The sequence below is a fragment of the Apteryx rowi genome, unplaced genomic scaffold, assembly GCF_003343035.1.
Source record: "Apteryx rowi isolate R43461 unplaced genomic scaffold, aptRow1 scaffold_244, whole genome shotgun sequence".
Lineage (NCBI taxonomy): Eukaryota > Metazoa > Chordata > Aves > Apterygiformes > Apterygidae > Apteryx > Apteryx rowi.
This window is the reverse complement of record NW_020448797.1, coordinates 360423-375345: the sequence shown is the minus strand read 5'-3', so window position 1 is coordinate 375345 and position 14923 is coordinate 360423. Positions and strand designations below refer to the sequence as shown.

Sequence of the window (14923 nt, the reverse complement as noted above, 5' to 3'; positions counted from 1 at the left end):
TGCTCCACGCAACAAAGATATGACTTCAGGATGCTCATAAACGGACAGACTGGTGAAGACCAAGGTTGCTGTCTAACCTGATTACCTAAATTTCCTCTACAGCAGAGAAAAACAGGCAGGCAGCTCTAGAGTTATCCGTCCTGTCTTGAGATAGGTAGAGTGAATTATTTCCTTGAAATATCTGCCTTTTTTTATTGACAAAAAGCCCCAGTTATGAGCTCAGTTAGATGCATATCTTTTGGATGTTCACTATGTTTAGTGAGATAAACTCGCCTCATTTTCTTTCAATAGCCAGTTAACCTGGGGCCCAGACAAATGCAGCAGCAGATATGAATATTTAACCAGAAGGCACTGTAAGGGGGTTCTTCGGCCTGCTGATTCCTGTGGTGTGTGCATTAGTAGCCTCTCCTAGGTGACCAGGTGGAAGGGCTTGCTTCTCACCTCTCGCCTCCTTCTTTCTAGGCCTGAACTCCATTACCAACATTGACTCTGAAATGATGATTATCATTTTCCAGTATCATACGTTTAGAAAGATGGCACCTCCTTCCACATCAGCAGAGTTTACAGGGCTGTCACGCTGGCCATGTCGCCCTTTAGAGCGAGATGAGCACACTTTCGCAGATATAAAATGCCTCTTTCACGAGCAAACAGGCCAGGAGAATGCGGAACATGGCTCCGAACTGGGATTTTTTAGAGGAATTTTTTTACTCCCATCTTTTTCCCCCCTCCCCTCCCCCAGCTGTCAATATTTATAGCGCCTCACGTCACAGGGAAGCTCTCACCGCCTCCCCGCGGGGCGGAGCCAAGCGCCGCGGCGCAGAGACGGCGGCGCGGCCTGCTGCGGCCTGGCGCGGCCTGGCAGGACCTCGCGAGACCTCGCGGGCCGCCCCGCCTCGCCCCGCCCCCGCCTCCCGGCGCTCCCGGCGCGCCGCCCGCCCGCCCTCGCGAGACTCCTTATTCTCGCGACAGCGGGCCGCCGCCATCTTACTTGCTCGCTCGCCCGCTCGCTCTGTTTCTCGCTGCGGCTGAGGGGAGTGGGGGGGGCGGCGCGTTTCGGGCCGCGCTCGGGGCCCGCCGCTGCTGCTGACCGTCGCCGCTGCTGCCCTCCGCCCGCCGCGCAGGCCGGGGGGAGCCGCGGGGCAGCCGGGCCGCGCGCCGCGCCGCGGTGCAGGAGCAGGGCCCGCAGGGAGCAGCCGCCGCTCGGCTGGTTCCGCCCCCTTCGTGGCGCTGGGCCTGCGGCCCCTGCCTGGCGGCCGCTGCCACACCGGGARGCGGCCTCGGCCTCGGTCTCGGCCGCGGCCTCGGGGGACGCGGCGAGGCGCCGCAGGAGCCGGGGTGCCGGCCGGCGGGGCGGGACGGTCCCCGCCGCCGCTGCCGTTGTTGTTGCTGCCGGGGAGGCGGGGGGCCCGGGCCGCTCTGGATGGTGGTTAAAATGATCATAGAAAACTTCGAGGCGCTGAAATCCTGGCTCAGCAAAACCTTGGAGCCCATGTGAGTAGCCGCGACCCTGCCCCCCCTCCCAAAAAAAAAATAACACTGCCTTTGAAAAGACGGACCTGGTGGGGGCGGGGGGGAGGCGCTTTTGGGGGAGAGTCCCCTGAGCGGGCCGCCCCCCTGAGCGGGGCGCCCCCCGTGTGCCCGGTCTCCCACCGGTCCCTCTCCCCGGGGGCCCCCGCGGGGGTGCGCCGTCCCCCGCTTCTCCCGGCGCCGTCCTCGGCTGAGAGGTAGCACCGTCTTTTTCCTAAGGATGCAGCTTCCCCCCCTAGCGACCGCGAGCATCGGTAGCGCCTCTGTTCGCTCTGCCTTTGTAGCTGGAAGTACCCGGGAGGTAACGTGTCTGCGTGTGCAGCCCTAAAGCTGCCGTGCCCTGTCCTCACTGCCCGTGTAGGCCAGGTGAATAGCTACCGCCTGCCCCCTCTACAGTGACCTTTTCTGGGAGAGGCTATGGGTACTTGGRCCATTTCCCAGAATAGGCTCTTTGTGTTCAGGGATCTTCTCAGTAACACTTTTCATAGGCTCGTAGTACTTCATTCTTAGTCTTTTTGAGTATTTGACACTCGTGTGTTTTCCTCCCCCCAAATACGAGTTGCATCAGTTCTGTAGAGCTCTTGGGAATAAAAGCCCAGCAGAATAATTTGCCTGTGTGTGAATACCTGCTTGGTCTCTATGCATAATGTTCTTGTGAGTAATTAGGACTCTTCTGCTCATGGTCCATTCAATAACACAAGTCTGCCTTCTCTGGATAATATTTTGGTAGAATCAAGATGTGAAGTTGATTTTAAAGGTTTCATCTTCCAAAAGTATGGTGTCTGTGTAGGCACCTTGGACTAAGGCATGCACTTGACATGTCACCCAGAAACACCATTTTAACATGTGTGTATTAATTTGCTGAAGCTTGATTTGAGTCAATAGAATGAGATCTTATAAATTAATTCTTGTATTCACTTCTGAGATATTTGAGCACCATTGRTTCTAACACTGTTGAATGGAATAAAAGGCTGCTTTAATGCTTATACTTAAATATTGCATGTGTATGTGCATGTACAGTTTGTGTGACTTATGTTGAAATAACTTGAATAAGGCTTAAGAACTGAAACTGGGAAATTTTTTTAGGATAGCTTCACTTGTGATAGTTTGGGGGGTTGTTCTTTTTGTCTTTAGGGCCTAATCTGAACTGCATTGAAATAGATGAGTCTTGAACTGAATTTCAGTGGGCTTTGTATCAGGCCTGCAGAACTGTGGTGGATTTTTTTTTTATTTGCAATAAAATATGACTTGTGAAATGTAAGATGTAATTGTGTGAAGGTGAATTAATTTTCCTTTTGAGTAACTGTGAAAAAGGTGGTTTTACAATAACAAAACGCATTCTGTTCTGTGGTARTAGATCCCACTAGTCCTCTGGTGCAGAATGCTCCCTGTTAGTCTCTGAATGCATTCTTGCATGTATGTTCTGTTAATGGAAATCAGCAGTTTGATAYCAATATTTAACGTGTGCTGTTCCAGAGAGTTGGGACAGGTAATTTTTAACTTTGGAAGAAGTTGTGGTTTCCAAAATTCATGTTGGTAATTTGAAGTGATAAATCCTGCACACTTACCTCTTAGTTTATCAGCAGCTGGAGATTGATATTTACAAGTATTGTCAAATTATGAGAAATCTAAAACTGGAAGTCTGCCAGTGACATTTGCAGTAGGGCTTCAGTAGGCTTCAAAATCCCTCATTTCATTGAGTAAATCTATTTTTTTTTTTTTTTGAAGTTCTTTATCTGTTTCTTCTTTTTGTGCATCAGGAGCTTGAGTTTGACTCACCAGTGTATTATAAAACAGTTTCTTATTGACTATCTAAAAATTATCAAACGTTTGCCAGATACCATTAAACTAGAGGTCAGGATGATTCCTCACTCTTTCTCCTCAACCTCATTCATCGATGATGTATATAGTAATTTCTTATCCTGGCAACAAGCATAGGTTGTTCAGTGTTCCTGGATCTGTTTGAATTTTGGGCTGCAGTCTGCTAGTGCTAGTCAGCAATCAAAGGATGAAATTGGGATTTTCAGCTTTTGGAAACAGTGCGTTTTTCTGCTTTGTGGCACTAAAATGGCCAACCTGTTGCCCTTAAGTTATATGTAGTGTGTGAGCAGTTCAGGTGTGGTTCTCATGCTGGAAAAATACATCATGTGCAATGGAATTGCTGACCTGGAGGGTGCTACAAATTCTTCTCTCTGGAAGGAGACAAACCACCAGGAACTGTTAAAATCAACATTGGCCTGCCGTTCAGTTTTGTGCAGTGTCCTATGTAACTTCATTCCTCCAATAAATGTTGGAATTAGTGGACGGGTGTTGATATTGTCACTACTGTTAAAGCTGCTTCTGCTCTTAGTTATCTGAAATGTGTGTCTTATGACTTCTGGCTATATGAAAAATTTAGTATGTAGCTTGTAAAGTAAAGAATAACTGCTGATGGTGCAATACTAGTACAATGAGGACCTAAGTGCTTGTAACCTGGAGGTGTCACCATAACCTGAAAATACTTTTGTACTTGTCCTTTCCTTTTAAAGAAACAAAAATGTGCCCACTGTTTCATTTTATTGCTCTTTTAGAAACCTTTAGCTGTAGGATAGGCACCAGAATTTTTTTCTAACTAGGTTCAGGAAAACATCGTATTGGATCGATGTATTGGATACATGTGGAAGTGTTGCCTCTGTAGTTGTAAGAAAGGAAATATATTTAAGAAGGTATGTAAATACAGTTTATATACACTGATATATAGGTCTAGATTTATGTACTAGATACCAGCCTAGGTACCTGGAACATGCTTGCTTTTTCCAGTTGCCCATTTTCCAAAGTAGCTGGCAATTCTTAATCGGGATTAAGACAATTATTAACAATAACTTTGAAACACTACTGTTTCAAAGGCCGTAACACAAACATGCTTTAGAACTAGAAAAAGAGTATCCATAAAGCTTGTTTTATTTCATCGTAAAGTTTTATTTTCAAACTATTTTAAAGCATTATCAAGAATACCAACTTTTCAGCATAATGGAACAAGTGGTGTATATCATTGTATGGGCTGGACATCATTTGGTTGTTAGACTGCTTTCTCATGGTGCCTCTGGGAAATCCTGTTCATAGGCAAGAATGTTTGGATGGGAGGGATGTTACAGAGTTACTGTTTTGGGGGTTTTTTTGGTACTACTCTACTGCCTTTGGCAAAGCCTCAGTAATCCTCCACACAAACACCCCTATCTTGGTCATGTTGCAGTAAGGCAGGAACCGTGCAAAAGCTACCATGCCAGAGTATTTATGCGTTCCAGCTCTAGTTGAGTGATGGTGGTTCTCCAGCACCTTTCTACAGCTCTCCAAGGTAGAGGCTTCTTTTGCAGCTTTGGAAATAACTCACTGAGCTGCTCTGTTCGGTGCACAGAGAATTACAAAATATGCACACTGAACTATTAAAGTTATATGTATGTGAATGCAGTGCCAGTGTAAACAAAGTAACAGAAGTATTTTTTTTGCTCTGTGGCTGCGTTGTATTTGAGTAGAACCGTCTTGTATGTGTAATTCAAGCCAGCTCTGTAAAGAAGACATCTCTCTTTTCTTCGCTGATTACAGACTGCAGTATGCTTAGTTTCTAGTGCTATGTGTTTTGTCCTTGTCCGTGGCATATCTCTTGTGAGTGAAGTATTTGAAAGTAATGTTGAAGTTGGAATAAAACCTTCATGTCTGTCCCCTCTTATTTCTGTACTAGCAAAGTCCTCTCTGAGCTGTATCTAATGCAATGGATTTTTTTTCTTCCTGTAAGTCCATTCCAGATCCTTTATAAACTTAGTGTTTAATACTTGCTAGAACATCAGAATCTGGCTTGGCAAAGTTCCAAGTAGGTATATTGTTTCCATTTATTTTCTTTACTTGAGCCTCTACCTGTGGAAAAATCTGCTCTTTTGTACAAATGCTGCACTCTACATTTTGTCTTATAAGTAATTGTAATGTTTAGGTGAAACTTTCATCTGCCTTGCCCTAATTCTTTATAGTGGAGATATATCTTGTTTTTAATTGTTCTGTGTAAAATAAATTTAATTAAAATCTTCTGCTGGCCCACTAACTTTTACTTGATTAAGGGTCCCACATCTAATTTTTTTTCACTTTGCTATATTTACCTTTTTTTTAGATTCAGTTTAGTAAATCAGACTTGCAGGGAAGACAAAAAGGGGAGAAAAAAGCAAGAACTAAAGCAATGTTCATGCACTATTTAAGCATACCTAATTAAAATGGAAAGGCATTTTTTGCATCAGTTAATTCTGTAAATGATTATGGTATTGTAACTACTTATGACAGAGGGAATAAAATCCAAATTGTTCAAAGAATGTTCTGAATATATTTGCATATCATTAGAATATTTTATGTCAAAGAAATAGGATACTTTGGTATTCAACTGTGCCTTCCCAGTATTATTCTTGTTTGCCTTATTTTCCCAACCTTTCTTAATAAAATCTCATTGTGTTTTTATAGTGTTTGGATTTTGCTTAACTGGTAATAGGTTAGTGATTAGTTTTCTTCACCCAGTTACTTAAGAAACCTGGTGAACAAGAGAGGTTTAACAATGGTGTAAGTAATATTGTAATAACCCAAGATATTGAAAGAATAGAAATAAATTAAAAAATTTGGACATTCCTTTCCACATACATATTGCACACCGTACTACCAGTAATGCTCATCAGCTACCAGGATGTTTCACTTTCATTTCCAAAAGAAGTCTAAAAGCAACAGAGTAAGTTAAATGAAGATAAACATATATTAACATTTTATATTAAAGTGTTTATAACTAGTATAAATAAAGCACAAATACACAGTATTAGTACCTTACTTTCTCTTAACACTGAAGTTACTCTTTACATCTTTGATGTTGCAAGTTACATATGTAACTTCATATTTGGTTCACCTGACTCAGAAATCTGCTGTATTTGAGAATGGGAGGTTCTTAACTTTCAGTGCTGATACTGTTAAGCTTATTCGAAAAAGTACTATGATAGAATTAAAATAATGATATTATAAAGAAGGCGTAGTTGAATGCAGAAAATAAAGAGGAGAAAATTATTCCTGTTGTAGTAAAATTTTCTTCTTCTTACACTGAGCAACTTCAGCAAAGAGGAACCCCTTGACTGCATCTCAAGTCATAGAGACAAAATTGATGGGTTTTACTTTCCGTATTGAATGATATGTTGGACAGCCAGCAAGCCAACAGCTGTTGTGCCTCATGAAAGCTGTCTGAGTCTAGAGGTGGTATTTAAAGCTGTTGGTTACTAGTTGCAGCTGTATGAACATGTCTAATCTGGGTACCATCATAATTAATAACTTGTATAACAGCACTGCAGGCTGTTAAATTCCTCAATGAATTCCTATAATATATCTACTTTTAAAGAGTTACTGAAAATGAGCATTGCAAGAGTAGTCCTTCCCATCTCCAGTAGTGGCTCCAGATAGCAGCCAGATCTTGCTGAATGAATCTGTCATTCATTTTACTTGCTGAATATTGTAGCTTTTCATGGATTTTTGAACGTAGAATCTAAATGGTAGCATCACAACTGATGGCATGATTGCCTACTTTAGACTAGCTGTTAGGCCCAGTATGTGAGGTACTCTTTTCTGCATGCACTTAGCCCTGCTGATGTAAAACATGTCCCTCAGGCTTCAAATGTATCCATGTCCACTTTGGTTAATGTCAAGGATTGAACAGTATCCTAGAGAAGTATAAATATTAATCTTCAGGCAACAAAACTAGACTCTGAAATTTAGGTTGTAAATTCTGTGGACCAGTGTAAGACAAATAACATGCACCTACATGTTATTTCCTTTGCAAAAAGATCATTCACTGCCTGGAGGACTTCAGACATGCTTTTGCAGTTTCAATTTATTGTGGTGGTTAAGATTTGTCAAGAACTAGTTTCAGGACTTGCAGCACCATTTTGGTCATTTAAAAAATGAACATACAAAAAACAGGCGTAGCTTCTTTTACCAATTTAAAGAAGTGGTGAGTGGGCACTAGCTGCCTCCAGAGTGAACTGTAGGTTCAGGTTCATGATGGCAGCCTGAAATAAAGGTGATTAAATATATTTGAAAGTAAAAAGCCATGTTTTGTTTACAAGGGGATTTGATGGATGCTTTTTTCTCTCCTCATTTCTCCCCCTCCTCCCAAGTACACTTTTTTTTCCTCAAGTGAGTAACAGTGTTCATTTTGTGAGAACCATAAGATTATAATTTGAGAGGTTCAGCTTGGGAAATATATTTTCCAGGTAGTAAAAAAGTTAAGTGCCCTATAGTCAAATACTACTTCTGTATAGCTCCCTTCAGGAATTTCCATATAAAGGCCAAACATTGTGACCAGAGGGTAGATTTTGGAATACTAGATATTTCTTTATAGTAAAAATGTGAAGAAAAGTGTGAATTAAGTTATATTGCCAAAAGGGTAAAAAAATCAAGCTAATTTTCTATATTATGGTGGACTTGTTGTCCAACTACCATAAAAATTTAAGCAGCAGTCAGTTTGCCTTGCCATGCTAGTGAGGTTTTCAGCAAAGTTAAGCTTTAGCCTCTTGTTAAACTGAATTCTCTAGCATCGGTTACAGCACCATAGTACCATGTCTCCTCCAAATACTATGAATACTGCTGAAAAATTGACCAGAAATGATTATTCATGTTATTTTTTTAAAGCTCTACTTCAGACTGGTTATTTTCTTTATGAATTACTGACTTAATTGATGAACAGTAGCATGAAGAACTCTACAGCCCTAGAGATGTGGCTGGGTTTTTTTGTTGTTGTTTGTTTGTTTTCCTGAGAGGAGGAAATCTGGTGATGAGAATCTGCRTTTAGGTATTTCTGCCCTTTCCTCATGCTAATTGCTTAGTACTTTCAAAGGCTTCAGTTTGGTATATGCGTAAGATACCTATAATATCTGTCTTTGCTTGCTCTGGGCTTTCAAAGTAGAAAAACATTGTTTGAGGAAGTCAGATTAGAGCAGGACAGGCAACATTAATAAGCTGTTTAAATGTGGTTTTTTTTCAGGTAAGCTTTCATTAACCTCATAACCCTCTTGATCATTCTTAAGTCTGCTTGCTGATTCTTTAATTCCTTGCATATATTCCTCCTCTTTTTTAAGAGTTCATCATTTTTTCAGCTGATGTTAGTATTGTAAGAGGAGTCTTTGTGGTGTTATATTCAGTATTTGCTTGGTGGGAAGCTCAGTGCCCTGTGGGAGACAGATTCCCAAAGTTCTCAATTCTTGGTGGGATATTTAGTCCAACAGAGACTTTCAGATATGCTTTCCCTTCTGATACCTTTTACATAAAAAATACTCAAGTAAAGAGCATGCTTTGTGCTTCAGTTCAATATGTATTTTTATATTGATGCTTAAAACATTCATAGGCACTAACCTGGCAAAATATGGCTTCAGTATACTGTACATGTAGTTTGTGTTTATTCCCTCTTAAGACTTTGAAAGTATTTACTCTATGCTTCTATTCAGTATCTTTTAAAGTGGTCCTTATGCAATATTTATGGATACAAAGATATTTTACTAGTTTAGTTTTTTTTTTTTTCCTTGTTGAATTACTTTTAGCTATTCTGGCAGTCTTTTTTAATCAGTACAAGCTATATCATTAGTAAGAGGTTTTATGGGTACAGCTACACCAGTAAGAATCTTTTGCAAACAATGTGCAAGTGTATTCCGTATCTGCTGAATTTGTATATTAAGGCTGTTGCCTGTAATTGCATAGTATTTATAAAAATCAAAGTTCATTCTCAGAATGTATTTAGTGTTTTATATTTTGAAATATGTAAATCTGAGCCAGAGACAGATAGGTTAAGTGTTTTTTTTTATATTAATTAACTGATGTTTTCAATTAAAAAAAGGCCTTTACAGAGAACTGAATCTTCTTCAGTCAAATTACTTTTCTGTGCCCAAACACTCGTTATTAAAAAGAAAAAAAAGTGCTTATGGCTTACTTCTACATCTTCATCTTTACTCTTCTGCTTTATTTCATTTGTTTGAAATAATAATTTGGTGTCAGCACTACAAAACATGAAGAAATTGGAAACAAATGATTTTGAAAGAAAGAGGAATTTTGAACTTTTCAATGAGTTTATTTGCAGTTGCAAAATCTTGCTCCTACAAACTCTTGCTTCTCTTTTTGAAGCTTTTCTTCGGCAGTTAGCAGTTGGAAGTATTCAGATGTTCTCTAAGGAATGTGTAGAGCTCTAGTAAGAGAACTCTTCCATACGTGCCTATACATCAAGTAATCTTTATTAAAGCAAGATTTCCAGAGCGATCTTTCTTGTTTAATATAGAGCAGATAGGTACTGCATATTTTCTGACTAACATAATACAGACTCTGCAAAAGTAAAACCTTTAATTAGGATCATATGTTTTCTTGCAACCACTTTCTGATTATGGTTGGTGTTTAATTCTAACCAGCATCAGGACGTACTTGCTACAGTGGAAGTCAGTTTAGATTGCTTATGCCAACTGTTCTTTTGTTTGTTAAAGAAAGTAGTATGAAAGAAAACAAAGGAGGAGAAATTTGATTGCTGTTGCTTATGGATTTTTGCAGCACATGCCTACAAAAAGTTAATGGGATGTAAAAATGGGAATCAAAATTGAGAAATATAAAATGATTTAAAATACATAGCTATATAGATTTTATACTGTGTATTCATATTTTATACTGTAGCCATATATATAGCTACAGTAACTGTTTCAACTGCAAACAAATATTGGGAAGATCCAGAAAAAGCTTAGCAGTTTCGTAACTACATACTGTCTTAATATAAGGCTCAGTTCTATCTTTGTTAAATTTGGTTATTCTGATTTTAAATGAATAGGCAACGTGCTGGATGTTTGAGTACTGTGTGAACATCTAAGATGTACACAAACCAAACCCCAACCTTTTGAAGTGTTCTGGAATGTAGTCTTCTATTATATAAAGGATTCAAATAGGTTGTAATAAGAACGTGAATTTTAATAAGAGTCTGTTATCTTTAGTGAACCAGTTCACTTTTTAGTAATCTAAGAAGATTCCTTATGAGACTGGGGAACCTGCAGGTATTATTTTACACATTTGAATGCATGAAGATATTTTTTCCCCTAATGAAGTTTTAGCGTAAGAATGGAGTTAAAGCTAAATTTCTGTCACACCTCTAATGCACATATTCCATGTATGTTCTGGTCTGTGATATCCTGCACCTTATTCAAATTAACCTAAGGATTCAAACTTGTCTCTAACAGAATTGAAAATGTGTATCATTCAGTGAACACTATAATTAAATTATTGAAATAATTTAACTGGCATTTTGAAATTCAAAATCAATTTCTATCTGAAACATGCATAAGTGGTATTCTGATGCCAGACTGCTACCTGTTTTTCTAAATATTCAGTTAAGGACCTTTGTCACTCTATTGATCTTACAGTCTGCAGGAAGATAGTATGATATGCTTCTGCAAGGCAAAGTCCTTGTGCTACATAGTACGTTTTGCTGCTATCAACATGGGTGCCTTTCCTGTTTTCTCTAAGGTAATATCACCAGGAAAAAAATTAATAAAGCACTGTCAACTATAAGAGCATAAAAAGCAAGTCAGAAAGGCTTTTAAAACCTAATGTGTAAAAAAATCCACGTATGCATAGCAAAGATACTACAAGCATGTGGCAGCTCTTCATATGTGAAGCATCCTGTTCTCTAAGAAAATACTGTCAAACTACGGAACAAAAGAAACTTTTTAGTTATGAGCAAAACTTGATTCCCCCCCCCCCCCCCAAAATCAGATACAGGAACTTTTAACTAAACTGAAGAAGGGTGGAGAATTTGGATGCATTTTTAAAGGAGTTCTGTCCAAATGAGAAAGTAGAGGAGAATTGTTTTAAAAAAAAGCAACCTGTCCCTCCCCCATCAAAAAAAAAAAACTTACAGAAAATACTCAGAACTCCAGTAGCTATAAAGAACACAAATCATCAGCCCTCCTGTATTCACTGTTCTGTAAAGTTTTTTATTTATTTATGAGACCTGTTATTCTACTTTTCTACTTCTTCATGTTGTTAGCAATTTACTTTTTCCAACATCTTAAGAAAACAGCATTTTACAAGAACCTGAAAACCAGGAGTAGATCAGACTATGCCCTTGTCAGATAAGATATAAAAAAATCTATCTAAAGTACAGAAAGAAGCATGGTCTTCAGTAATATGGAGAGAACAGATCAGCCAGGTTTTTGTTAGTTTTGAACAACCTACATAGGAGGCTTCTGTTTCAAGTCAGTACCTCAAGAAGGAAGTCGGCCTTTGCCTGCATGAAGATGATTTGCAGGTTAGTTTTTAAAAGTGAAAAGAAATCGCCTACAATCATGCTCTCAATTTACAAAGGCCTTTTTCCATCTTGCTCTACAACAGAATACATTGCATCTAATACTGCTCAATTAGCATCAATTTGAAGTAATTCACCTATGTTCTTATCTTAAAAAATAGTATTTGTTGAATATCCAAAATAAATATATATTCTTAACTTGAAAGCATGTAAGCTCACACGTTGAAGAAAAATAATAGAGCTGAGTAAAATAACCTTTTGCATTGTTCATGTGCAGCAGTATAGCATATATAGCAGGAGAAAGTGTTTCTGTATTTAGAAATTAAGAGTATGTTTGTATACTTTTTTATTGTAGCTATTTTCATGAGAGTACTTTGGAGTTGGGTGAACGGAATGAAATTCTGAGGTCATTGTGGAATGGGCAATATTGCTAAGATTGGATATTAAAAAAAAGGCAAATCAAGCTTTCCAAAATCATCAACAGGAAAAAAAAAGCTAATTGCTATTTAGAAAAAGCATGTGCTTTTTCTTACCTTTAGTTTTGGCGTCTAGGTGGCTTTCCAGACAAGACTTCCTTTTTTCTACTCTACTCATGCGAGAGGAGTTGCTTTAACTGAATGTGTATAGTCACTACTGTAGGAGTTGGAGAATTAAATAAAATAAATTGCAGTAGCTGGCAGCAATGCTTTTTGATGCCTTTTTTTTTTTTAACCTTCTAGTCTGATGTTTTGTTTTTTTTCTTCACTGAAGTTCTGRTGCATGCATGTGTCATTATTTAAATCAGTTATAGACTGATTTCTGATCAGATAATATTATCTGATTATAAGATGGTCTGATGCTCAGATTATCAGATGACAACTGAATGAAAATCAAAATAAAAATTTAAATCTGTAATGTTTTATCTGATTTTTGAGGATAATAAAAAGGAGTAGAAAAAAATTAAGCATTATCTTGTGGAAAGTTTCCTCCTCCAAATTTTTTTCCCCCTCTTATGACTGTTGATAATATGGAAATAGCACATTAATTTTCTGAGGTATGATTCAGCTTGAAACTCTGAAGGGAGAGGAATGAAAACTTTCTGTAGCGATACTGAAGTTGTATTAAGGAACAATAAAAAAAAAACTTTGCAATTTCAAACATTCAGAAGTTAAGAAAGATTAGAATTAAAGCCTCCTGAAGGCTGTGCTGGATGAGAACTCTCACTACAGCCTCTGAAGAGCAATCTGTTCAACGTTTGGCTTCCAAGTAATCTGGTTAGATGATGTGCTCAGGTGCCAACACTATGCAAGAGACCATGCACTTCTACCTCTCTATTACTGTACAAGGTTTGTGCCTTGCTCCTGTTTTGAGGATGACTTGGGGCTTAGACAGAATTTTCTTCTGGATAAAGAATTATTAAATCTGAACAGAGGCAAAATAGATGCAGTAGTGGTAGTTGGAAGAAAACATTTTTGAAGGATTTTCAGTGGATGTACAGTCTTTTTTGATTAACAGTAGGTATTTGCATTTTGTCGGTTTAGTCGGTACAGGTTCTTCTGGAGCTCAGACTGATCATGAACTCCCATCTCCTACATCTATGAATAATGCAGACTAATACAGAAAACTGTGTTACGTCTCCTTAGCAGCTCCAATTGCTTTTACAGCAAGAATTTCTGCTGTTGCCTGCTTTCTAGAGGATGCTGAATTATGTTTTAAGTTTTGACCTTTAACTTCAGAGCACTCTGTATCCAGAGGATCTGCTAAGGATGCACAGATTTGCTTTCTTTGCTTAGTGGATCTCTTTGCACTGGGGATGAAGTTTGCTGTGCAGGAGATAGCTTCTTTGGGGAAAGGAACAGGGTAGAGAGACGTTGTGAAGGAATTGCTTTCTTCTGCCCGCAGTCTAAAAATACACGTCAGTTATCAACATTCAGACTTGTAATTAATCTTCAGTGTTAAAATTTCATTCTCCTTAAAATGTGGAAGAGATTGGTAACCACTGTTCTGTTCAGTCATTGTGACTAGTGGACTACTGCTGGCATTATGAGTGTTCACTGGAACAGTATTCGTATAATGTTCATATTCAGTGCTATTCCCTGACCACACTTAATTTTATTCATTTCTCGGTTATTTTTGCTAGAGAGAATATACAGTTAGGATGTATCAGTGCAATGTTTTCCTCTTATTTTAGTTTTTTAAAACAACACCGTTAACTTTGATTTTCATCTGAACAAGGTAGTTATCCTTCTCATGTGGCCTCTGTGTGTGTGTTTAATCTTYCTTGGTTGGAGGGCCTGTGACTTCCTTTGCCTTATGATGAATCATGGGAAAAAATTGGTTATTGATGTATAGCTTACTCAGTTCTGACATTCTTTGTTGATAGGAACATTTGTTTTCTGCTCAGGCTTCTCAGTCTAGGAGTATTGTCCACTGGAGCTGTGAGATTTAAAGTTATTTTCTGCCTGAGAGTCTAATCCTAATGCTTTGAGATCTATTGCCAATATACAAAGCTATAGCCATCTTGCTGTTTTTTTAGTCATGATTTTCTCAAATTGCCAGACTAACTTTTTTGCCAAGCTGGCTCAGTGACTATTGTGAGACTTCACCACTCTCTGTGCTGTTATTCTTTGGGGTCTGTGTGATGTTTTCAGGGTGTGTGGTTAGCCTTAGTATGCCAATACTTTCCCTTCAAAACCTTGTTCTGTAGAAATGCTATAGCTAAGAGTTTCAGTGAAACGCCAACATCCTTCATACTGAGGGACCTAAGGCAATTGCCAACAAATGCAGGTGCATTAAATTAGGACAGCTGAAGTGCCTCTTGTCCCAGTCGCCTGCCTCGCCACTCTGATCTGCCTCCATGCATGAAGGGAAGGCTGAACATCTCCTGTATGGCTGCTGTGCTTACTGTCAGGTGTGGAGAGATGAGAGATGGTGGAGTTCAGGATCCTGCGAGGAGGCAGCRGGRCACYAAGTAGGATYRCAACCCTGGASTTYAGGAGAGCAAACTTTGGCCTCTTCAGGGACCTACTTGGAGGAATCCCATGGGTTAGGGCCCTAGAAGGGAGGGGCGTTCAAGAGAGCTGGTTAATATTCAAACATCAC

General features: G+C 39.2%; 1 protein-coding gene across 14 annotated transcripts in view; it reads left to right on the top strand.

The window, feature by feature from the left end:
- Positions 1–1332: 1332 nt before the first annotated feature.
- RBM26 (RNA binding motif protein 26) overlaps positions 1333–14923 on the top strand; it is a 68682-nt gene continuing 55091 nt past the window's right edge. For all 14 annotated transcript variants that reach the window (XM_026066607.1, XM_026066606.1, XM_026066609.1 and 11 more), the window contains exon 1: positions 1333–1491. In XM_026066607.1, the coding sequence (XP_025922392.1) occupies positions 1421–1491 (71 nt within the window). In that variant the 5' untranslated portion in view covers positions 1333–1420. The remainder of the gene's footprint in view (positions 1492–14923) is intronic.